Raw genomic sequence first — 26,226 nt, forward strand, 5'->3', positions numbered from 1 at the left:
AACAAATTAAGCTGATCTAATGCCTTACTCTACAAGCCTCTGTAACCATTTGATGCAAAATTTAAACCAACAAATAAAGAGAAACAAGGTTTCAGGTTTGTGCAAATGACAGTAAAACTGATGGAATTAATTAGCATGTGTTAAATGGACAAAATAAAAAACCTGTTCCTTTTGGCATATCACCAAAAAATCCATTGCCAAAACATGAGCAAAACAACCCCTCTGTTTGAACCAACAATCTGAGCAGAATCTGCAAAAAGTCTCAGTTCTAGGCATGAATGAATGGGATTATCTTCTACAGACGTCAATAATAACATAACGCTTCCAGCAAATTGTTTCAACGTGATCTGATATCAACGGACATTTACAGACAGCTGTAAATTAGGAAGACAGCAGATGAGATCTAAATCATATTGTGGCAGGGTGGAGGGCAGGGCCGGGTCGTGTTTCCGCACACCCGGCCCCTAATTGGGCTGATTAGCCCGAGAGGGATAAAGGCCGACTGGAGACGGCAGTGCGACAGAGAGAGAGTGTTACGGACAGCTGTAACTCTCTCTGTCGCACTGCCGTGTCCAGTCGGCCTTTATCCCTCTCGGGCTAATCAGCCCAATTAGGGGCCGGGTGTGCGGAAACACGACCCGGCCCCGCCCTCCGCCCTGCCACACATATAAACCCATCATATACGTGTAAATGGCAAATAAATTAAAAAACAACCTTAGTATCCATTTTTGCTTGTTCAAAGAAACAAAAAATTCTCCATATGAATCTGGCATATAAAGCGTTTTTCATGGGGAGTTTTGGGAGAAGTGTGGTGGCAAAGCTTTTGTGCAGCAGTTAGGCCTTTGACACTGGAAGTAGTCTGAGTATGCATTTTCAGGAATTCTTGATATCTACTGTACAATTCAGGAAAGTAGGGCCACAGCTCTTTGCCCTTAAGATCCGTTCTCGCTTTTTGCTTGTTTGGAGGCCGGCTCTCCATTATCTTGATTGTCAGTCTCAAGTGCTCTCTTCTTTGGACTAGCATGTTCTGTGGAAGGAGAAAACAAAAATTTAAATTTTTACACATATAGACCCTTAATTATACAGGGCTTCCTTAAGACAAACAAGTCCCTGAGACAACCAAACTACTAGTCGATTGTGAAAAAGTAGTTTCATTCCTTGCCATTTAGGCTTATAAAAGAAGAATGAATCAAGAAAATGTTAAAGTTAGCTTAAAGATATCATGCATTGGACATTGTTCAAGCAGATGATGACAACAAACTCTCCCATTTTACCTTCATCTGCCTCCTCATCGCTGTCAAACTTGGTCTTCTTTCCCCGGAACTGTGTCTGTTCTCTTCCTCCTCTGTCTCTGCGACCCCCTCTGCCTCTTCCACGACCCCTGTGACCTCCTGAAATCACAGGTTATGAGGTGACACAAGAGCAAATGCATTAAACAAGGAGATTAAACAGATTAAAAGGCCTTTAACCTCTTTAACTCTGCGGGTCCAAAAAGGGGCGCTATGTTGCAAAAAGAGTTTATGCTTAAAATCCCCGAAAAAAGTCCCTGAATACATAAGTCAAGCATATTTGGTCTCGTTTGATAGCTTAGAATCTGAACTTTCCATAGATAACCATCACTTCTGCATTTATGTTACATAAAATAACAAAATAAAGCTTGAAAACACTTGTCGCAAATCAGCTCCACCTAGAGGTCATGTGGTATGATGATCAAATAGCACGTAAGTAGACAAGTCATATATCAAATGAAAGCTCTCATTCTCAGAAATGTAACTGTATAGTATATTTTGTTGCCCTAATACCACAGTTTGAAAGATTTTCCAAAGAATCAAAGTGAAATATTATATTTGTCAGACATCAAATACAAATGTCTCTTTTATGCATGATCACTGCTGCTGTAAGCCCCAAATACTAAAACCTTTATATCTGCTTTTACCTTAGGCAGTTTTCTACAAAATTAGCAATTTTTACTTATCTGTGAGCTTGCTTGTGTGAATAACCCAATGTATATCTTAGATGTTCAGAACAAAATACACAGTCCAGCAGGAAAAGCATGCGAAACAAATAATCAGAAATATTTGTTATCGTCTATTGATGCTAAAATGTTATACATCATCGCAAAGGGGAGAATCGCAGCTTTCTAATGACACCAAGGTTGACTAAAGCTTCTAGTCCACTCAGAGGCTGAGATATTCGATGAAACAATGGGGGTGCTGCATGAACTGAAAATTTGACTGAAATGCATTTAGAGCACCAACATTTCAGATGTAAGGTGACAAAAAATTAAATAAAATTGGCAATTACTCCACAGTATGTGTAAATGGTGAGTTTTTAAATTAAAGTGTGGAAAAATAAATAAATAAATAAAATTAAAAAAAAAAAACAGGCTGCAGCCCAAAAATGCACCAGAGTTGAACAGTTTAAGTGTTTTGTTTTGGGTTCTGTTGTTTACCTCTGCCTCCCTTGCGTTTGTTTATGGACTCTTGCTGATCCTCGATGATTTTCTTCAGCGTCTCCAGTTCTGTGTCTCCCTCGAGCACCTCCCACTGAACGACCTTGCCTTTGACCTTCAGCTCCTCCTCCCCTTCCTGAGCCTCACGGGCTTTCTGCAGGGCCTCTTTGGCATTTGTGTGGAACAGGATGGTGCCCTGAGGAGGATATCAAAGACACAAATCAATGGAAGAAAAAAATCTTTAAGTACTAACTCGAACTGCCAATGGAGAAGTGTTGTTTAAAGTTATTCAATGCCAGACTAACAAATGTCTCCTCTGGGGTCAATAAAGTGTCTGACTGTCTTTCCCAATAACATTGTATCCTAACCAGACATGCCACAAAGCCACAGATGATAAATAACTTATCTTCCAACTTAGTCTGAATTTTTGCCCCAAACGGCCACAAGCTTCATGACATTTTCAAGACAATTAGAATATTTACTATTGTTATATTTAGAAATTTTATTTTTCATACACCGATCAGCCACAACATTAAAACCACCTGCCTAATATTGTGTAGGTCCCTCTCGAGCCACCAAAACAGCGCCAACCCGCATCTCAGAATAGCATTCTGAGATGATTTTCTTCTCACCACAATTGTACAGATCGGTTATCTGAGTTACCGTAGACTTTGTCAGTTCGAACCAGTCTGGCCATTCTCTGTTGACCTCTCTCATCAACAAGGTGTTTCCATCCACAGAACTGCCGCTCACTGGATGTTTTTTGTTTTTGGCACCATTCAGAGTAAATTCCCAGGAGACCAGAAGATACAGAAATACTCAAACCAGCCCATCTGGCACCAAAAATCATCCATGTGATTATCTAATCAGCCAATCGTGTGGCAGCAGTGTCATGCATAAAATCATGCAGATATGGTCAGGAGTTTCAGTTAATGTTCACATCAACCATCACAATGGGGAAAAAATGTGATCTCAGTGATCTGGAGCGTGGCATGATTGTTGGTGCCAGATGGGCTGGTTTGAGTATTTCTGTAACTGCTGATCTCCTGGGATTTTCATGCACAACAGCCTCTAGAATTTACTCCGAATGGTGCCAAAAAAAAAAAAAAACATCCAGTGAGTGGCAGTTCTGCGGACGGAAATGCCTTGTTGATGAGAGAGGTCAACAGAGAATGGCCAGATTGGTTCAAACTGACCAAGTCTACGGTAACTCAGATAGCCACTCTGTACAATTGTGGTGAGAAGAATAGCATCTCAGAATGCTATTCTGAGATGCGGGTTGGTGCTGTTTTGGTGGCACGAGGGGGACCTACACAATATTGGGCAGGTGGTTTTAATGTTGTGGCTGATCGGTGTATTTCAAAGAGATGATACAACAAACAATGCAAGAAAGGGATCCATTACTTGCACACTGACATTTTATGAAACTCAACTGTCTGTCAAACGCATATTGAGCATCACTAAACATTATAAGCTACACATGTTTTTTCTTAGGCACTTATTGAGTCTAAATAGACGTACAACTTGCAGAATTTCAGTACTAAACCTAATTGGCAATAAAGTTATCCTACCGTTCATGTGTTACACTTGCTATAATTTACTTCCATGTTACTATATGTGGTGGCGTAGTGGGCTAATGCACAAAACATGTAAGCAGAAGGTTGCCGGTTCAATCCCCACAGCCACCACCATTGTGTCCTTGAACAAGGCACTTAACTCCAGGTTGCTCCAGGGGGACTGTCCCTATAATAAGTGCATTTATTATAAGTCGCTTTGAATAAAAGTGTCTGCCAAATGCATAAATGTAAATGTGTACACTAGGGGTGTAATGGTTCTCGGTAAAAAAAAAAACTAACCATACGGTTCGCCACCCACGGTTCGGGAAGCACTGGCACCGCGGTCTGTTCACCTCACGTTTAATGATGCATCTGAAGCACAAGTTTTAAACAGACAGGCACAGTTACAACCTCCGCTAATGCACCTGAATGGATCTGTAAATGGATACGCTCCACCTGTGTTCCTGTGTTCCACTGTTCTGCAAGCGTTGTGTGTAGTTGAAAATGGCAAATGGAGAAATCGTAACATAGATAGAGAAGCCCCTTGCGTTTCTCCTTTCTGGGAACATTTTCTTTTTGCAGTCAATTACAACAGCGATGGTAAAAAGACATTTACAAAACAGGCACTGTTTGCAGACATCGCTCGACACGAGTGCTGTATACTGGTAATATATGTCAATAATCCACGTGAGGGTTTATTTGAAACGCGCATGCAAGTTCTTCCTGTTTCTTAGCGTGGCTGTAATCTATCACAAGCGTCAATAATGCGCTTTGATTAATGGCATTAAAATACCGTTATAGTAATACATTAATACATGATTAATCATTTACGCCGACATCACCCAGGGAAAGAGACGCAGGTGAGCCGAAACTGTACACACTCCCTTCCGTTTTTAAGCAGGCACTCAGTGCTAATTCGGACAGACATGAAACAATACCTAAAGTGCTTGGGGTGTTATCATGTGGGATTTCCATGTATTATTAAAATACTCAAGCAGCGTTATCACAACATCCCTTCTTGTATGCATTCTAATAGCAAGGTTATTCCTTCTATAGTGATGTACAGCTTGCAAATATTGAATATATGTTGAGATGAATTTGAAGTGCACTTTGATGCATGTAGCGTATTAGTGCAGGTATTAAGATTAAATGTTATTTAGTAATTGAAGAAAATTTATTTTTTAGTTAAGGACCCTGACAAAAATTAACGATGGTTTTACTGTAGTAATATTGTAGTACCCATGACTGCTGTCACCATGGTTTTCTGTACAGAAATCATGGTTTTGATACAATTAACCGTGGCTTTATAACAGTAATACTGTAGTTTCTATATAGTAACCATGATTTTACTATATATTGTAACCATGACAGTAACCATGTTTATATTGTGGTTACTATGATTTTACTACAAATAACATGGTTAAACTATGGTTACTGTTCTAAAACAATGATTGTTATTTAAGGGCAAACCTGCTGAAGTGTTTACCAAATAGATTATTCTTTGGATTTGGCAGTAATATTTTTTCCTGAACAAAGCAAATACTGAACCGTACCGAAACTGTGACACAAACCGAACCGTGAGAAATTCTAACTGTAACACCCCTAGTACACACATATGGGATACTGATAATTCACCATCGTTGTGCAGAAAATCAACATGATATAGTATTTATTTGTATGAATATGGCATTCATTTGTCTTGTAATAAACAAAGAAATATATATTCTGTGATATTAAACTTATATTGATCTGAAATAATCATAAAAATATGATTTACGGAAGCGGATATATACATTGCAACATTTTTACATATCTCAGGTAACTAATGACCCAATACAGTCTTGGAAATTAAGCATTTAGAACAAATATATTTCTTGCAATTTTACTGTTAGATGATTCATAATAGGAAGGTTGAGGAATACTAAAGAAGTGGGGGCATAACTCCAAAAAATGGATGGAGGAGGTGGAATAAGGGCCTGGGTCACAAAAACCCAAGGTATGCATTTAAGGGTATCATTTTCTGACCCTCATTTCAGTCTAAAGGTCTTTGAATACCAGAGGCAACGTGATAATGTGAAGAGAAAAAAAAAATTTAAAAAAATTATCGCATTTTTACATTAAAAGCGAGGTGAATGATTGCTGTTAGCAGTTTTACCCCGGTACGGTAGGTGGCGCAAAGCACCTTTCAGTTGGTCTGCCCTTCACCCATCATGGATGACAAATCAAGTTTGCAAAACAATGGAATCACAATACGAAAGACAAGCAAACTAGATCTCTAACGAGCAGATAGAAATAATAAAACAGATTAATCTGCGTAATACACACTCATGATGACTGTTAAAACAAATGTTTGATTGTATCTAACTGCCACATATATCTACGTGTTATACATTCTCTCATGTTACAAATTAAACGTGACGACATTTTAACGCTCCAAGAGTCTATATAATTCATACAATCAAACACAAATCCCAACCAACAAACCCCATCTTCAGTCTGAGCCATAATTAGATACTTTAATAGGGCTAACGACAGAAGAGCTGTTAAGGACTTAACGATAGCACAGCAATAATGCACAATTTTTTGGACAAACCACCATGTTTGTGGTATACAAAGGCACTTTGGTACAATTGACACAAAATAAAAAAAAATGGATACAAAAATGTCACAGAATGGTTTTGGGAAGTAATGTCTGCAGCAGGTCTGATCTCTCACCTCTTTAGCTCCTCTAGTGAAATCGATCCATCTGATCTGGGCATGATCAGAGAAAACTTTGTGAAAATCTTCTCTTGAGATATCGCTTAATTCACCAGTGAACTTCAAAAGGCAACCTCTCTGCTCATCGAGGGATTTCTGTGCAAACAGAAGAGTGATATATTCCCAAGAGGTCAATGCCGTAACTACACCATTATGGAGGGAAAAAAGCACCTTTCTCCACTGATGGCCATTCAAAAAGGTAGCTGAAACATTTATTAAAAATAAATCATTAAAAAATTATTTCATTATATTATAGTAGGGGCAGTGAGTGAGTTGGCCTAATTTCTGCTGAGCAACTGCCATTGAGATGTGAATGCTAACAGATTTTTTCAAGTATAATAGGCCTTGTATTTTACTTTCTTTTTTATTTGTGTGTTGCATGATAACTCACCAGCTCTTTCTCTTCAGCTTGTTTTTGCTTGTCCTCCTTTTCACTAAAATGTACAATTTCCCGTTATAACATCTCTCGTCATTGTATTCTTAATTTTTTGAGGAAACATTTCTTTTTTTGTCTCACCTTTTTGCTTTAGCCTTTGCGTCAACACGATGCTGCTTCCTCTCGGCCATCTTTTTAGAAAAATAGGCCTCTCTACAGACAGAGGTCAAAGGTTAACAACTCTTAAACCGGTATATTCAGTTCCATTCAGTTACAAAGACAACAAGAGCATGGAATACATGAAGCTAAATGAGGAAGTGCTCCATTCATTCAAACAGCATGTAAAAGCACCTACTTCATCAAGACAATCATCTCGTTTCCTTTGTACTCCTTCACATCGGCACGCTCGACAAAGGCCTTCGCAGCTTCTTCAGATTCTAGAACCGCAAAGATGGAGCCCTGAAGACAACAACAACAGCTTTACTGAAAGTTACGTCAAAAGTCAATACAAAAATAATATATATATTATACACATACATATACATGATTATAGATAGATAGATAACATTGTTCTGTTACTTTACTTTTAATCTAATGTAAATGTCTTACTTTGAAAGTCTTCAGTGGTCCTTTCCTCATGTAGATGTTCTCAACTGTTACTTTATCAGAGAGCCAGTCTTTAATCTCATCCAGCGTAGTGTCAAGAGGAAAACCTTTCTGTAGCATTAAAACATTACAGTCAACAAAACAGGGCATGTCCCAGTTTAAGAGACATTGAAATAATATGATATTTATATTAATATTTAATTATTTATTATATTAAATACTTATATTAAATTATATGATTTAGGGCAGAAGCAAGATAAGGAGGTAGAGGAAGCAAACTTAATTTAGGGCAATATGAAAGGAAATTTAATTAACTATATAAATGTGGAATGTCACAGAATTTGACACAGTTCGGATAAAATGAATATATGAATAGACAATTAATCAAATTAAAATTGTGATATGTCATAATGCAGGGGCGGACTGGGACCAAAAAGTGGCCCTGGACTTTCTGGCCCAGAGTGGCCCACCAAACCCGGCCCGCAACACACCGGCTCATTAATTTCATTTCCCGGCTCAATACATTTTTTTTGTGTTGAAATAAAAATCACATTTGTTGACTGCTAGTCATGATAACGGGCCCCACAAGTGCAAAAATGATCATAACTTTAAAACATATAAAACCACTGTAAATGTGATGAAAACTTTCTTCAAATTTTTAAGATCTTAATCATCTTTCAACTTTTTTTAGAAGTGCAAATAAACTATTGTCTTAGTTAATATGAGGTTGTGGAAACAACAAGTATAATAATAATATATGTATATACAGCTATACAAGATCATAAAATATTGTTTAAAATAGTTAGATGAAGAAAGTGTCACACAGCAGGACACTGATGACAATGCCTAAAATTTCATATCTGCAGTGTTTTAATTCCTTCTCCAGATTATTCTTGAGGAAAAGTGAAAAGCCCAATGCTTTGACAAGTGCTGTTTCTGCTATCCTTTAAACGAAGTCTCAAAGACTCAACTAGCTACAAAGTAATATTGTTCATGACTTATTTTCTGCATTTTTATCAGGTATGAGCATTATTCAGCATGCCGCACTACTGCACCCAGAAATGCTTTGAGGTTTGAATAAATTATGCAAATGTCTATGTACTGCTCTTAGCTTTACTGTTTGCCAATTTTATTTAAGCTACTGTTATTGTGTCTGTATTTTGTGATTATTCAGAGCTCATCTTATGCTTAATATGTTGTTTTTGGTTGTCACCATTATTGTTATTTGTATGTCAAATAATGAGGTCTTAAATTACAATAAAAGCCATTGTATTGGATTACTTTGCAGAGTTTATTGAATTTTCGCTTTGTTAAGTGGTCCGCGCGGGCATGTTGGAGCCCAGGGCGGCCGCCTATATGGCCCCTAGGATGGGCCGGTACTTGCACATCAGCGGGCCGGCACAAATTACCCAGCGGCCCACCGGGAAAACGCCCTGTGCTCCTGATGGCCAGTCCACCCCTGGTCATAATGTGATTATTAAACCGCAAAAGGCTGAGATTTAATTACATAAATCTACAGTTTGCATGTGCTGCACTCTCCAATGTGAACGTGTGAAACTGGCTGCTCATACACTAAAAAATGGAGTTCGACCGATAGTGCATTTTGATGATACTGATAACTAAGGTGGTTCAAAAAGTCACTAAAACCGATTTAGCGGTCTACCTCTACTACAAACACCTCAGCGTAGCATCACACGCAGTCTGTGTGTGTGTGTAGATGATAGAGCACTCGTATACTTTGAAGCGTGTAGCACATGCAGACTAAATATTTCTTTAATTAAATCACAGTCTTTAGCAGTTTAATAAATACATTAGGACATACATCGAACTGCTTAACCAGAGGTGTGAAGCTGTCATCAAAAACATACAAACTGATAGAGCTTCACTCTGTTTTTGCCAAAATAAAAGCTAAATTTAACTGGACGCATGAAATAGATTAAACTGCAACAAAAATATATTACTACTGTATGGTTACATGTAATTCTTAATGTAATAATAATAGTTGTACTAATATCCTTCAGATTCAGATTTCCACAGTCCTTTGCATGAGACGTTAAACCGAGGTCCTGACGCTCTGTGGTCATTAAAAATCCCAGGACACTTCTCGAAAAGAGTAAGGATGTAACCCTGGTGTCCTGGCCAAATTCCCCCCATTGGCCCTTATCAATCATGGCTTCCTAATAATCCCCATCCATTAATTGGCTCTATCACTCCACTCTCTCCTCTCCACCATTAGCTAGTGTGTGGTGAGCGTACTGGCGCACTATAGCTGCCGTCGCATCATTCAGGTGGATGCTGCACACTGGTTGAGGAGATTCTCCTGTTCACTGTGTAAAGCGCTTTGAGTGTAGTGTCAGAAAAGCGCTATATAAATGTCAATTATAGCAGTCCATGTAGGTCTACTCATGTTTTGTCAAAATGTTCCATTTAATTTGTTATTTAACGTATGTTTTGCAGTGGTTGATCATTTTAACCAATAAGAGACATGTCCATTGCTCGCTTTTGTGTATGATTTATTAAAAATTAGAAAAACATCTTTGTTTTATATGCTTCTGAGAGGGCCAATGTAAAGTTGACCATTTAGGTGTATGCAAACAGCAATAAAATCATTTAGGAACACAGCACTCAGCTTGTTTTGGATGTGTAGCCTACATCAAAAATATGGCATGCAGTTGATCCACCCCAAATAAGTATTTTAATGTAGAGTCTATTGATCAAAATTAACTATAATTACAATATCAAGGGAAATAATTGACAATAATGAATTCTGTCATAATTATGCAGACCTAATTCAAGCACTATCTCACAAGCAAGAGTGTTATTGTACTGAATAAAAGATGTCATCAAATGCATTAATACTGTGATGCTTTGTTGACAAAAAAAATTAAAATAAATAAACTCCAAATTTGTATTTTGGAATGTGCTGTGAGGATCTGTATAGAATCTGTATAAAACTTAATTTGAAGAAAATAATGCAATGGATTGTTGACAAGCAATTAACTTTTATTATTTGATTAAGGTTTTATAAATTAATTTGATTAGACAGTCTTTTGATGATAAAATTTAATTAAACTTAAAACACAGAATTCAGAAAAAATACAATGGAATTTGGCAAATTTAATATGCCACTATTAATGTCATTGTTCCCATTTGCTTACCATGTAGATGGATTTGTGTTTTAGAGTGTCTCTGTATTCCTCATTGTTCTCTGGAAGGGGTTTGTTTGGACTTCGCCTAATTTTGGTTTTGTCCTCACTGATCTCCAGCAAACCCGTTTTGGATTTCTGTAGCGACTGGACTATGACATCTGCGTCAGACGTGAGACTTTTCAGTCTGTGAAAACAAAGAAAATTAGTGATTTGGATGAAAAAAAAATTATGAAAGATATGACATTAGAAAAAAAGAATAGTATACCTAAAAATTTTAATTCTTTCATTATTCACTCACCATCACATTTCAGACAGCTATGCTATTTTCTGTGGAATACTAAAGGTGAATTTTGTTTTCTCCCCAATTTGAAATGCCCAATTCCCACTACTTAGTAGGTCCTAGTGGTGGTGCGGTTACTCAACTCAATCCGGGTGGCGGAGGACAAGTCTCAGTTGCCTCCGCTTCTCAGACTGTCAATCTTATGTGGCTCGTTGTGCATGACACCGTGGAGACTCACAGCATGTGGAGGCTCATGCTACTCTCCGCGATCCACACACAACTTACCACACGCCCCATTGAGAGCGAGAACCACTAATCGCGACCATGAGGAAGTTACCCCATGTGACTCTACCCTCCCTAGCAACCGGGCCAATTTGGTTGCTTAGGAGACCTGGCTGGAATCACTCAGCACGCCCTGGATTCGAACTCTCGACTCCAGGGGTGGTAGTCAGCGTCAATACTCGCTGAGCTACCCAGGCCCCCAAAAGGTGAATTTTTTAATAATCTTCATGCAGTACTTTTCAATTCAGTGACAGCTGATAGTGTCCATGGCTGTCAAGCTCCAAAAAGGACAGAAAAAGCACCATAAAAGTATCACAAATGTGGCTTGTTTTTATTTGTACTCATGCTCAGATTTAAATGTAATATTGATTACTTCTTCATGGTGTTTTCTTGTCATTTTTGGAGCTTGACAGATGGTCTCTATGAACCGTCATTATATAAAAAGGAGCATGTAAATTATTTAAAATTTTAAAAATAAAGGCAAATTTCCAGAGACTATTATTTTAAGTCACTTGGCATCATTATTAAGCCAAGCTTTATATAAAATGTACAATTACCATTAATCCAGAAAAATGATGCATTTCTCTTGTAATTACCTATTAAATTTGAGCATGGTCTCGAGAGTGACCCAGCCATCATCTAACTGCACCTGCTCCTTTAAGAACTTGTCTCGGGGGAGATTGTGGTCACCAAAATAGTACTGAACACAGACAAAAATATTTGCATTCATAACATTAATATTAATGAAGACTTCAAAGGGGGAGAAGAAGAATTTAACATGACCATTTTCACACCTCGATCTGTTCTGCCACCTTCTTCTCCAATGGAGACATTTCCTGGTTATCTGCCATCTCTGTTAAAATGATAAATGACAAAATGTATTACTAGAGTGCATACCTGCCCTTTCAATAAATTAACAACATTAACAAGCTTTATTACATTAAATAAAGCTTTGATTTAGTTAGTTAAGTACACGCAAATATTTTTACAATTTTAAAGCTATTAGAAGTAATCCTTTAAAACTAGAAATATTCTTTTTATAAGCATTTTGTCTTTGAGATCATCTTAGGGATTTTAGACAGAAAAGTTCCTTTAATTGAAGAATCACCCATACATATTCACCTTTTGATAATTACATAAGCTTATTAATGGCTTATTAATGACATATATTAAAAAGAGTGTCATGCATTGGGAAAAATGCATGTAATGCAGTGTGTGGTGCTCAAACCACGTGTGAATACAACTGAGCACACGCGCGCTGTTTTATTTTAACATTCAGTGCTCATTGTTGAAGTCAATATGTACAGTGATAAATCAGACTGAATATAATCTCGTTGTAGTGTATAGTGTCACTCTATACGTGTTATTACATGTAAGCCACGCGAGCCACGTGTTACAGAAACACACTGATCAAATATCTCACGCTTAATGTGTAATCGTTATTTTTGCGTCCGGTCTGAACGGAAAACACCGCGACGCTGTAAAAAATAATAATAATAAGAACAAGTTTCAAGAACACCATACTCACTTTTCCTGCTTTCTGGCCTGTCTGATCTAAACGAAATGCGGCAACTTTCTCACAAGGAACCTTTTTCCAGCGAACCAATGTGCGGCGTCGCGTTGTTATGATGTCACATAGGAACAGGACAAGGAATCATGGGAAAACGAGTTCAACATGGAATTCACTCGTTTGCTCTCTGTTGAGGATTTAAAAATGGATACACCGGCACCCAAACGTTTGGAATAATGTACAGATTTTGCTCTTATGATAAGAATTAGGTACTTTTATTCACCAAAGTGGCATTCAGCTGATCAGTGGTGTGAGTGGTGGTGGTGGCTAAAACACATAACTGGTAATCAGAAGGTTGCTGGATTGATCCCCACAGCCATCACCATTGTGTCCTTGAGCAAGGCACTTAACTCCAGGTTGCTCTGGGGGTATTGTCCCTGTAATAAGTACACTCTAAGTCGCTTTGGATAAAAGCATCTGCCAAATGCATAAATGTAAATGATCACAATGTCTAGTCAGGACATTAATAACTTACAAAATTACTATTAGAATTTGAAAAAACGTTCAGACTAAACTTAAACTACTACAAAGAGTTCTCATCAAAAAATCCTCCACATGCAGCAATAGCATTCTAGCTGTCAGTTTGTCCAGATACTCAGGTGACATTTCACCCCACACTTCCTGTAGCACTTTTCATAGATGTGGCTGTCTTGTCGGGCACTTCTCACGCACCTTACAGTCTAGCTGATCCCAAAAAAGCTCAATGGGTTTAAGATCTATAACACTCTTTAATTATCTGTTGTCCAATGCCTGTGTTTCTTTGCCCACTCTAACCTTTTCTTTTTGTTTTTCTGTTTCAAAAGTGGCTTTTTCTTTGTAATTCTTCCCATAAGGCCTGCACCCCTGAGTCTTCTCTTTACTGATGTACATGAAACTGGTGTTGAGCGGGTAGAATTCAATGAAGCTGTCAGCTGAGGACATGTGAGGCGTCTATTTCTCAAACTAGAGACTCTGATGTACTTATCCTCATGTTTAGTTGTACATCTGGCCTTACACATCTCTTTCTGTCCTTGTTAGAGTCGGTTGTCCTTTGTCTTTGAAGACTGTAGTGTACACCTTTGTATGAAATCTTCAGTTTTTTGGCAATTTCAAGCATTGTATAGCCTTCACTCCTCAAAACAATGATTGACTGACGAGTTTCTAGAGAAAGCTGTTTCTTTTTTTTGCCATTTTTGACCTAATATTGACCTTAAAACATGCCAGTCTATTGCATACTGTGGCAACTCAAAAACAAACACAAAGACAATGTTAAACTTCATTTAATGAACCAAATAGCTTTCAACTGTGTTTGATATAATGGCAAGTGATTTTCTAGTATCAAATGATCAATTTAGCATGATTACTCAAGGATAAGGTGTTGGAGTGATGGTTGCTGTCTAGATTTGATCAAAAATAACTTTTTTCAAATAGTGATGGTGCTGTTTTTACATCAGCAATGTCCTGAATATACTTTGTGATCAGTTGAATGCCACTTTGATTGGTAAAGTACCAATTTCCTTCCGAAACAGAAAATCTGTAAATTATTCCAATCTTTTGGTCGCCAGTGAATATTTCTCACTCTCAAATTCGGAACTGTTCTTTTCTCGGTATTCAATTATATGATTAAAATACAGTGAAGAGTTATCCTTACTATACAGATTTTTGATGCTCAAACCAAACCTGCTCAAACCTCAAACCTGTTTACTTACTTTTGAAATATATATATATATATATTAATACATTATATCAGTACATTGCCATTGTGCCATTAGTTAACTCAAAAACACAGATTCTTATGTTATCTGAAGAAATTAGTAAATCCAAGTTGATCTGGCAAAAATATAAAGTTAACAAATCATGGAAATATTTTTTTTACAGTGTGGTATATCATGCTTTACTTTATAATGTAGCCTACGTCTCAGTGAAATTCAAACATGGAGGTAAATTATTTTTACCAGAGACTTATTACCTTTAAACATATTTTTCGCATCTAAATATGACACAAAGACATTCAATATTGTATAATAATGATAATAATTATTATAATGCTATTTTACCTAACTGTTTGCGTATCTCATATGGACTTGTTTTTCTTAATTACTACCTTTGTTTTTTTTTATCAAGTCTTATGTATTATGGTGCTCCTTTTCACTCGTTTGTTTCCCTGCAAGGTGCAAATCTATACTGTAATGTTCTGACTTACTGTACATTTCTTTGCAGGTATTTTTCCATGTTATTAATGTCATATTCTTATTTTACATTTATTTCGGGTATATGTTAATAAAGGTGCTTCCTTTAGTCAGTGTGTGAATATTACTAGTGCGAGAGAGAGGGAGAGGGGGTGGTGGGCTGATAATGCTGATATACACAACACACACTGATTAAAGATAAAATTATTGATTTTATTTGATCATCTGCGGGGATTAATTTGACTACTTTTCACCAGCATGTTATAGTTTGTGCGGTCTGTGTGGGAATTCCAGCATTATGAAGGCCAAACTTTCAGGAACGTTTTACACTGTGCAATACAATCCCGCACCAAATTCAAAACCTGTTAGAAAATACATAACAATATAACTTTATAACATAAATAGCTAGTATGTGCCTACTTTGAAGCTTATAACAATGATGATAATTCTCTTCAATTGCCTAGTCCAGTTCTTAATGGCAAAAATGGCTTGACCAAGTAATCAGTAAATGAAGACGAATGAATTGAAGCTGCTACAGCGAGCAGCCCCCTCTGTTGGCCAAAATAAACAACACATGGTAGGATTTGCTGCTCGGGCTTTCTTGCAATGTAATTGTTGAAAGTTCGGTTCTTTGGGCAATGGAGGAGTCAGGAGACAACGAAGCAGTGCAGGCTAGTCTTTTATTTTCTGCCTTCAGCGTCTTGTATTTTTCAGCACTCAGTTCACGTAGATTCTTCACAACACTCAGTAATATAACATACATTTTTTAATGCACTCAATACACGTTGACACCGTGCTCTCAGGTCGCTCTCTCTCAGAGAGCGATGAGTTGGTGTGGCTTTCAAGTCTCCCTCCACCATCACTATAACAAGAGACAGGTGTTAGAGATAATTATAACCCAGGTGACGAGCCTTACCGCTCTCTCTCTCCCTCAGACTGACACACGACCACGCCCCCATCACCACAGAAATATTTCACTATGAATACTGTCTTGAACACTCCAGTCGGGGGTACTATACAGTACATTTTCATGTACCCATCATACATGTTTATAATAGCTATTTGTGTTAGTAGCCTATATTAAACTCATATATATATATATATATAAAAAATGGAAATCATATTAGTTTTCTTTTATCACGATAAAGATATTGACCCATATGACCTGTAATTTCTTTTTCTTCTGAATAACAGTTTTTATTGATTCATACAATTAACAAAGAAAAGCAAAACATATATTCACAGAATTGACATTTAACCCCCACTATTTCCCCTCCCCCTCCCAATCCCCAACCCCCAACCCCCAACCCCCAACCCCACCCTGACCCTCAACAAACATCCCTGTGGTCACACATGAGTATACAAAAAAAAAAAAAAAATTATATATATAAACACATTTAAAACTATACTTCTCTCTCCACTGCCCCTCCCCAAGAGTCCTTCAAGAATGCCAAATAGCTGCCCCATTTCCTATCGAATGAATCTAAGTTCCCCAGCCTCCTTCATGACATTTCCTCGAATGCCGCCACCCTCCCCATCTCTGTGCAACACTCTTGAAATGAGGGCACTCTAGCCGACTTCCATCCCCTTAGAACAATCTGTCTGCCGATCATAACACTGGTTAGGACCCAATTTTGTATGTGTTTATTCCCTATATTGATGCCCCATCGCCTAAAATACAGAGTCTGGGGCAAAATGAAATTTGAGTGCCCAATACGTCAAACATAAAACTCTGAACCTTCAACCAAAATTCTTGGATCTTAACACACCACCAAAAAACATGGGCTGTGTCTCCATTTTCTGACTGGCATCTCCAGCAGGTGAGTGTGTCTTTAAGACCAAGCCTATACAGTCTAGAGGGGGTCCAATAGAATCGTTTTTTAGAATCCTAGCCCACACTCGCTCCTCCAATACCAAGTTCATATGACCTGTATTTTAACAATATTGTGAATCCCCTACACTTTGTGCTCTTGCAACAAAAATTTAAGGTTTGTTGTTTTTTCCTCCCCAGATGCTGTCTTGACTTAAGTGTATTGTTTGATCTGTATCCAGCCAACACCAAAGTATCCTCATATTAGTGCAACATTCATGATAAAATAGCACAACGAATGTCTATTTACACCATAAACTGTTGAATTTAATTGAATGCAACAATTACGTAAAAATAAACGCAATTTGTGCTGCAGTAAATTGCCATCTGTCTTTGTTCGAAAATTAACCTCCCACCAGATACAGGCCATTATTTAAAGATTGACTGTCAATCAATTAATTATATTAACCCTTGTGTTTTGTTCATATTGGAGTACCACTGGTACTGATCCTGGACAAAAATGTCCAGAAGAGTCTTCGTGTTAACTGTCATTTCCAAAATACAAAATAACACATTTATTTCATATTCTGTTTGTCACACCTCTAATCTAACTGATTTTGCTTTATGGATTTAGAACTTAATAAACTCAAATTACACCATTCATTTTTTTTTATTTTTATAAAATCAGCAAATTTTTTGTGACCTTCAATTCAGTAAAAAGCAAAGTTAAATATTTATGAAAAGGCATCATGTTTCATGCATTAGAAGCATCTGCTGCCATTTGCTAGAGAAAACATGACAAAAATTTTACAATTTCATTGCAATGTCAAGTATAGCCTAAAGGTTTCCTACAGTGTACAGCCTGTAGTACTCAGTTTTCCCCTTATGGTTGAATGGTGTCTGTAACCCATTCACTATGACTATTGACTATGCAATAATGCATGTAGTGCTCAGTATACAGTCAAACCTGATAACGGTGTTACAAAGAGAAGAATTAGAAAAGTTACTTTGTTACCTACTATTTATTTTGCAAACATCATTCAATAATATCATTCAATAAACTCAGAGCGTGACTAGGTGTGGTTTTGTTTTGCACTGTCGCAGTGTTATTATCTCGTAATTTCTATGTGTGTACATTCTGCATTGTGTCTCTGTGTTCAGGTCTAACCCACTGATTTCCCCAATGATTTCTATGGTTGGACACATTTGCCCGGGAACAGTATGAGTGTGACGTTTTTGGTAAAACCTCCTAAACTTGATGGAATCTTTTCTGGGTTTTTTTTTTTTTTTTTTTTAGATGGTAAAAATAGGAAAAGTCACAAAGACCCAGACCACTCTGATGACAGATACCATTTCATACCAAATACACAGGAAATTCTAAAAAAATGCATGAACATTTTTCAATTAAACTTTCCGCTCAAACTGTTATGCTGAAAGTATAATTGTAATTGAAACATTTGTATTTAATTAGAAAATCATGCAAAACAGAACCATTTTTCACTAGAAATGCACCGATGTATCGGCTGCTGATATTTATTGGCCAGCTGTTGACCAAATTAAAACCATCGGCATATGGATTATAAGCATGAAAATGCCAATCTGAAAAACGATGGTTTATTTATAATTAATTAGTAACAAACTTTGTAAAAACTCTGTGAATTCAAATGCACAATCCAGAAATAATAATAGCCACAATATGTAGAAGGGTTGGCACTTCTAAGAACAAGTAATATTTAAAATGTTATTCTGTCTCATTCTCACATTAATGCAGAAACAAACACCATAAATGGACATGACAGTTGTGAAAACGGCACTTATTTTCTATAGGCTACATGATGAGGAAACCCATCCAAAATATTTTGAAACCAGCAGACTTTGACTCACTGTAAAATCAAATTAGTTGACCTTTGATTTTTCAAGGCAATCGGTTTGCATGATTTTTCCAAGTAAAACCGATAAAGCTGATAAAGAAATCCAAATGCACTTTACCATTAACAAAAATATATATACATATTTTATTATGTGATTTTGAAAAGAATATGAGCTATATAATTTGGTATTTTGGATGATGGTCCGGTTTTGCTCTCCAATCGTAGCTCCTTTGAGCACCAGTGCGCACCAGACCGTGAAGTCTGGCTTAATTGGCTCTGTAACGAGGTCTTCAAATCGAATAATTTAAAACGACGAAATACAGAATCATGTTGCATTTTAATCTGTTTTGAATACTATTCTGATACTTTTCTGAACTTTGTAATACGGCACTTTTTGTACCACTGTCTCCTTAAGATGATTCGCTTATGTTTTCCTCTTTTGTAAGTCGCTTTGGATAAAAGCGTCTGCCAAATGAACAAATGTAAATGTAATGTATTTGGCTCAAGTAAACTGATCTTAATTTTTAAGTAATGTTAACTAGTGCGGAGTCACGTGACACCATGCGAGGAGCAGATGTGTAAAAGGTGAGCTCTGCGCACTTTGCTAGTTTTTAATGATTTTTATGTCATAAACCGCTGAGATTCGATACACCCTGCTACACATCTATTCTTTGAAGTCAACATGGCAAAGAATTCAAAATCCTCGGGTTCTGGAGATATTAAAAGACACTTACATGCTCAAGCTGAAGCCCCTGACAGGCCCGCAGACCAGGGACTCGGTTTGGACGGTGCAGCAGGAGAAATTCAACAGCAACTTGCAAGCATATCTGTAATGCTGACAAAAGTTGTTGCTGACTTAGAGGATCTTGCTGTAATATGTTGGTCGATTACTGCAATGAAAACGAATTTCTCTGAGTTGGTTAAAAGAATCGGGGATGTCGAGAAACAGATCGATTATCTGGAGTCATCGGAGAGGGAATTAGCTGCTAATCTTCTAGCGACCAAAGTGGATTTGGAACAAGTTCGGGAAAAACTGGAAGATTTGGAGAATCGTAGTCGGTGAAACAACGTCCGAATTGTTGGAATTCCTGAGCATGAAGAAGGCCGAGATATGGTGAAATTTCTAGACGAGCTCTTCCCGAGTGTGCTCGACATAACAGGCCATAAGCTGGAAATCGAACGAGCTCACAGAGACCCGGCTCGGAGATCAGATGAGGGAGACAGGCCCCGATCAATTCTGGTAAAATTTCTGATAATCATCAGATAAAGATCTTGTGTTGCATGAGGCGAGGAGCAAAGGAAGGCTTTCTTGGAAGAATCACAGCATTTTATTGTTCCTAGACATTGCGAATTCGACAAGAGAGAAACGTGATCGATTCAAGGAATGCAAGAAACTCTTACATCAACGGAAGACCGCTTTTGCACTGATGTTTCCGGCCAAATTGAGAATAGATAGCCGCAAAGTATTGACATGTCCCCAGCAAGCACTGTCTTTCATAGAGACAATGGGGTGAGTAAGCCAATTGGTGATTTTCATGTGGCCCCCGAGTGAGCTTGACTCGCTGTACATACACTTGACTGTCTGAGGAAGCTGGCCGCCATTTTGTTTCTTTTTGTGTTGGTTCCGCCTAGCGGCTGGAGTCTGTTTTGTGGAATAACACACCTTCAAGAAACTTTTGCATCGACGGAGGGTCGCTTTTGCACTGCGGTTCCCGGCCCAGTTGAGAGTAGATACTAAGGATGGCCACAAAATATTTACATGCCCACAGCAAGCGATGTCTTTCAATGGACTGATGTAGTCATGGTGTGTTTCTCACGTGCCTTCAAGTGAGCTTATCTCACTGAACATACACTTGACCGTCCGAGGAAGTTGGGCACCTTTTTTGTTTCTTTTTGTGCTGGTTCCGCCTAGCGGCCGGAGTTTGTTTTGTGAAATAACACTCCTTCGGGACAGTTGTGGATGAATCTGCTTGTTCTTTGTGCTTATGCCTCCTATTGGCTGGAGTTTGTTTCATGGAGTATTTTTTGCAAGACATTGGAACGATTAGGTCATCTCCTGCACTCATGAACAGCCGACTCACTGAACATTCGTTTGACTGTCCGAGGAAACTGAACGGCTATATTTATTTATTTATTTTTTGTGCTGTTCCGCTAGTGGCTGGAATTTGTTTTGTGGAGGAACACACCTTCGAGTTTTGTGAATGAATCTATACGTTCTTTGTGTTTATTCTGCCTATTGGTTGGAGTTTGTTTTATAAATTATTTTCTGTCATGTACTTCTGTCTCACAAAATTTGTACAGACACACCGGACTTGAGCAATCCAAAGGCAAAGATGTCGCGGGGACTCTCGTAGGCGTACATGGATTTTTTGAGTTTAGAGGGATAGTTTTTCTTTTTTCTGTTTGTTTGGTTCTGGGGGAAGTTCAGGGTCTTACTGTGGCACTAATGTTGGAATGTGGTCTTTATAATTTTATTTTTGACAGACAATAAATTTCAAAATGTCAGATGTTAATATGAGTGGATTATCTCTCTCCACGTGGAATTTTAATGGGTTGGGGCACCTCAAGTGTTATTTCTTTTCTTAAACGTAAGAAATATGATATAGTGTTTCTTCAAGAAATGCATCTTTCCCCGAAGTAAGCTGAAAAATTTGGAAAGATATGGGGTGGACATGTTTTAATTAGTGCTGGCTCGAGTAAGAGCAGGGGAGTCATTACATTGATAAGTAAACATCTACAATTCAAATGTCTCAAACAGATTAAAGATAAATTAGGAAGAGTCATTATTGTTTTAGCAGAAATTCAGGGGCAAAGGTTGATTTTGGCTAATATTTACGCACCTAACTCTGATGATCAGGGCTTTTTTATAGATCTTGAAAGGATGTTGCAAGCCGCTGGCACACCTAATGATGTAATATTGGGTGGAGACTTTAATCTTTTGATGGACTCAGTCCTTGATCATAGTGAAGCAAATGTGGGCAAGCCCCCTAGAGCAACATTGATGCTTCACAGGATGTGTAAAAATCTTGGTCTTTCAGATATTTGGAGACTTTTGAACCCATCTGGTAGGGACTATAACTTTTTTCATCAGTCCACAAGATTCATTCTAGAATAGATTTTTTTTTATATATATCTAAGTCCCTCATTTCATCTGTTGTTGATTGCTCAATTGGAAACATCTTAGTCTCAGATCATGCCCTGGTGAGTTTAGAGGTGTTGCCACATATGGAGAAAAAGAAATCATATAGCTGGTGCTTTAATGCAACCCTTTTGCAAAATCCTGATTTCCAACAAATGTTAAAGACTGAAATCAGTGTTTATATGGAGACCAACTGGTCCTCAGTATCCTCTGTGGGCATGGCTTGGGAGGCACTTAAGGCAGTTCTTAGGGGCCAGATCATACAGTATGCCTCATTCATCAAAAAATCCAAAGCACGAGAACTCGTGCAGTTGGAAGGGAATATTAAAAGTACTGAGACAGAACTGAAGCGCCGAATGTCGTCTGATGGCCTCAGAGAATTGACCCGATTGAAATACAGATATAATACTATTTTGTCACAGAAGTTTTGGCTATTCAGATCAAGACAGTCATATTTTGAGTCGGGAGACAAAGCAGGGAAGCTTTTTGCTAGATATATAAAGCAGAGAGAGTATTTTCTATCATTCCCTCAGTGAAATCTGCTGGTGGTGAAATTTTTACCTCGGCCATTGATATTAATAATGCTTTTAAAGAATTACATCTTGATTTTTATAGTTCCATGTCTTTGTCTACTGATGAAGATTTTAGAAACTTTGTGGAACCATTAGATCTCCCTAAACTGATGACTAAGCAAAAACATTTTCTTGATTCTGAGATGACCTTGGAGGAGCTAGACGAGGAATTAAGGACTTGCCTACAGGCAAGGCTCTGGGGCCAGATGGCTTTGCCGCTGAGTTTTTTTTAGATATTATGCTACAGAGCTGGCTCCACTTTTGTTAGAAATTTATACGGAATTATTAAAGAATGGAAAGCTTATGCCAACCATGACAAAAGCCCGGATCAGTCTGATTCTTGAAAAGGACAAAGATTCAAGTGAGTGTAAGAGTTACTGTCCAATTTCCCTGATCCAGCTAGATGTTAAAATTTTGTCAAAAATTTTGGCTAACTGATTAAGTAAAGTTATGACATCTCTTATACATACAGATCAGGTGGGTTTCATTCGGGGCCGCAGCTCTTCTGATAACATCAGGCGTCTCATCAATATCATGTGGTCAGTGGCGAATGATCAGACTCCGGTCGTTGCCATCTCACTTGATGCCGAAAAGGCGTTTGATATGGTAGCATGGGATTATCTTTTTAAGATTTTGGAAATGTACGGGTTCGGGAATAATTTTATTAACCCTGCAGGGTTGCCCTCTTTCCCCATTATTGTTCTGTCTTGCCCTGGAACCATTAGCAGCTGCAATAAGAAAGGAGGATGATTTTCCAGGGGTGGTGGTGGGAGGTGTGACGCATAAGCTTTTGCTTTACGCAGATGATATTTTATAATTTGTCTCTGACCCCACTAGATCTATGCCTTGTCTCCACAGGATTATTAGTTCCTTCTCTAAGTTCTCAGGTTACAGAGTCAATTGGTCTAAATCCGAAGCTTTGGCTTTGACAGTGTACTGCCCAGTATCAGCTTTTCAGCCGGGCACCTTCCAGTGGCCCAAACAGGGCATTAAGTATTTGGGCATTTTGTTCCCAACTAATTTGTGTGATTTATTTAGAGTTAATTTTGACCCTTAATAAAAAGGTTTTTGAGCGATGTGAGTAGGTGGGTTTCATTACATTTATCTATGATTGGGACGGTTAATATTATTAAAATGAATTGTATTCCAAAATTCAACTACCTGCTACAGTCTCTCCCTGTAGATGTCCCCCTCTCTTATTTCAAGCAATTTGATAGCGTAGCAAAGTCCTTTATTTGGAATGGTAAGCGTCTCAGATTACATAGGCTGACTGACAAAGGTGGGCTAGGCCTACCCAAGATTTTGTTTTATTATTATGCATTCAGTCTCAGACATTTGGCTCATTGGTCAGGTGGAAGCGAAGAGAGCCCCTCCCTGGTTTCGTATTGAACATGAAGTCTTTGCCCCTATTTTGCCATTGCAAAGCCTTTCTATCAAACTAACTGGAGAAGTTAAGTCACACCCCATTATCTCACATTTGCACGTGGTTTGGACAAAAGTGTCCAGAGTATTTAATTTGGACATTTATTTAAATGTTGCCTCAAGCATATGGCTGAACCCTAAATTACATAGTAATAAGTCCCCTGTCTGTTGGTCAGAGTGGATTGGGAGGGGGGTTGCTACACTCGGTGACCTACATGAAAGTGGAGTGTTTAGATCTTTTGAAAATTTGGTTCAACATTTTAAGATTCCAAGATCCCAGTTCTTTAGGTATTTACAGCTGCGCCACCTGTTCTGTACTAATTTTTGGGAGTAGTATACATTCCCCTAAAGCGGCAGATACTCTGGAAGTGGTGATTACTGCTTTTAGAAAAGGTCATGAGGCATCTGTGTATTACTCCCTGTTATTTCAGAGTCTGGGGGATGGAGCTTCATCTTCTCTCAAGAGATTATGGGAGGAAGACTTAAACTTGATATTGGAGGAGGGAGTGTGGGCTAGGATTCTGAAAAGCATCAAGTCTACATTTAGAGATGCAAAGGTCCGTCAGATGCAATTTAAGATTTTGCATCGATTCTACTGGAACCCCTCTAGATTGTATAGGTTGAGTCTTAAAGACACACCCACATGGTGCCAATCAGAAGACGGGGACACAATACATGTATTTTGGGGATGTGTAAAGATCCAAGGATTTTGGTTGGGGGTCAGAACATTATGTGTGAGGTATTGAACACTGAACTTTCATTTAGCCCCAGACTCTGTATCCTGGGTGATGGGACGACACTTAATATTGGGGACAGATATTTAAAAAGTTGGGTCCTAGCCAGAGTCATGATTGATCGGAAAATCATCCTCAGGGGATGGAAGTCGGTTGGGGCACCCTCATTTAGGGAGTGGTGCGGGGAGATGGGCGAGGTAGTGGCATTTGAGGAGATGTTTTTTAGAAGGCTGGGGAAATGGGATTTGTTTGTCAGGAAGTGGGGTGGTTATTTGGCTTTTTTGGAGGGTTCTCGGGTAGGGGCTGTGGAGAGGGCTTTGTAGTTTAGTTGGGTATGTGTTTTATTGATGTTGTTTGAATGTGTATCTTTTTTTTTTTTCCGGTGACCACAGTAGTGCGTGTTTGTGTCGTGTGTGTGTGTATGTGTGTGTGTGTGTGTGTGGGGGGGGGGGGGGGGGATAATTGTGAATAATTGATTCCGTTTTTTTATGTTGTGTTTGTAGGTTTTATGTTTGGAAACAATAAAATGTTAACTAGTTACAAGTAAGCTTAACTCATCTGTGATTAAAATAGTTGTTTTGATTTAATAATTTAAATTGGGTTATAACATGTCTTAACAGTATAAGGGAAATTATGGCACACAGGATTCTACTTCCTGTGCACATGAATCAGCACTTTTGTAAAGAACAATTGAGTAGAGAAAAATGGCTTAAACATAACAGGCTCCAAGTTCACCAGAGGAAACACTAATCACCCTCATGGTGACTTCACAAAAATCTCAGTTATCAACCAGCTACAACAAAACAACAACAGTCATAAGAATTCAAGCTAAATACATTTTTAAATAAAAATCTATTATTTTACTACATAAGTTCACTTGTTTTGACCAAACAAACATAGTTTATTCAAGCGCAAGGGTTTATGGGTATTCCACACTGCCACAATTTTGTACTTGGTAATTTTGAGTTAGTAGTACCCAAAGCCAAAGTTTAAAGAACTTATATATTTGAGTTATGATTCCAAAATGTGACATTTCAAGTAATTTTTAAGGACCACTTAAATGTTTTTAATATTGACAACTTTAGGATTTAGAGAGTAATGGTAACTTAATTAAAACCAGTAAGAATAGTAAAAACTTCATATTAAGTTAATATATTTGGCATGTCATTTGAGATTACTATTAGTATTTACAGTGATCGGTATGATATCCATTAATGCTGCATGATTGACTGAATTAAGACAAAAATCGCAATATGGCTTTGTGCGATTACTAAACCTTAAAAGGCTGCATTTTAAACTGCAAAGTACAGAAATGTTTTAGCATTAAAAAAAATGACCTTTTTTCATATTAATCATCATGTTACCATATTTAGTTATTTTTGGTATATATATATATATATATATATATATATATACACACACTGTATATATATATTATGTTGTACGTATCTTTCATTGAGGCTCTCTTTAAAATTTTGTCCT

General features: G+C 37.8%; 1 protein-coding gene across 1 annotated transcript; it reads right to left on the reverse strand.

Annotated features, from left to right (window-relative positions):
• Nucleotides 1-630: 630 nt before the first annotated feature.
• Nucleotides 631-13,088, reverse strand: LOC127445908 (lupus La protein homolog). The gene is made up of 12 exons (XM_051706385.1): nt 12,987-13,088; nt 12,253-12,311; nt 12,055-12,158; nt 10,906-11,080; nt 7,751-7,858; nt 7,497-7,600; nt 7,283-7,354; nt 7,157-7,199; nt 6,724-6,861; nt 2,453-2,648; nt 1,275-1,391; nt 631-1,027 (listed from the first exon to the last, which is right to left on the reverse strand). The coding sequence occupies exons 2-12, from the start codon at nt 12,307-12,309 to the stop codon at nt 933-935; spliced, it is 1,209 nt and encodes a 402-aa protein (XP_051562345.1). The 5' UTR covers nt 12,310-12,311; nt 12,987-13,088; the 3' UTR covers nt 631-932.
• Between the last annotated feature and the right edge of the window lie 13,138 nt (nt 13,089-26,226).

This window comes from Myxocyprinus asiaticus, chromosome 9 (assembly GCF_019703515.2).
Source record: "Myxocyprinus asiaticus isolate MX2 ecotype Aquarium Trade chromosome 9, UBuf_Myxa_2, whole genome shotgun sequence".
Lineage (NCBI taxonomy): Eukaryota > Metazoa > Chordata > Actinopteri > Cypriniformes > Catostomidae > Myxocyprinus > Myxocyprinus asiaticus.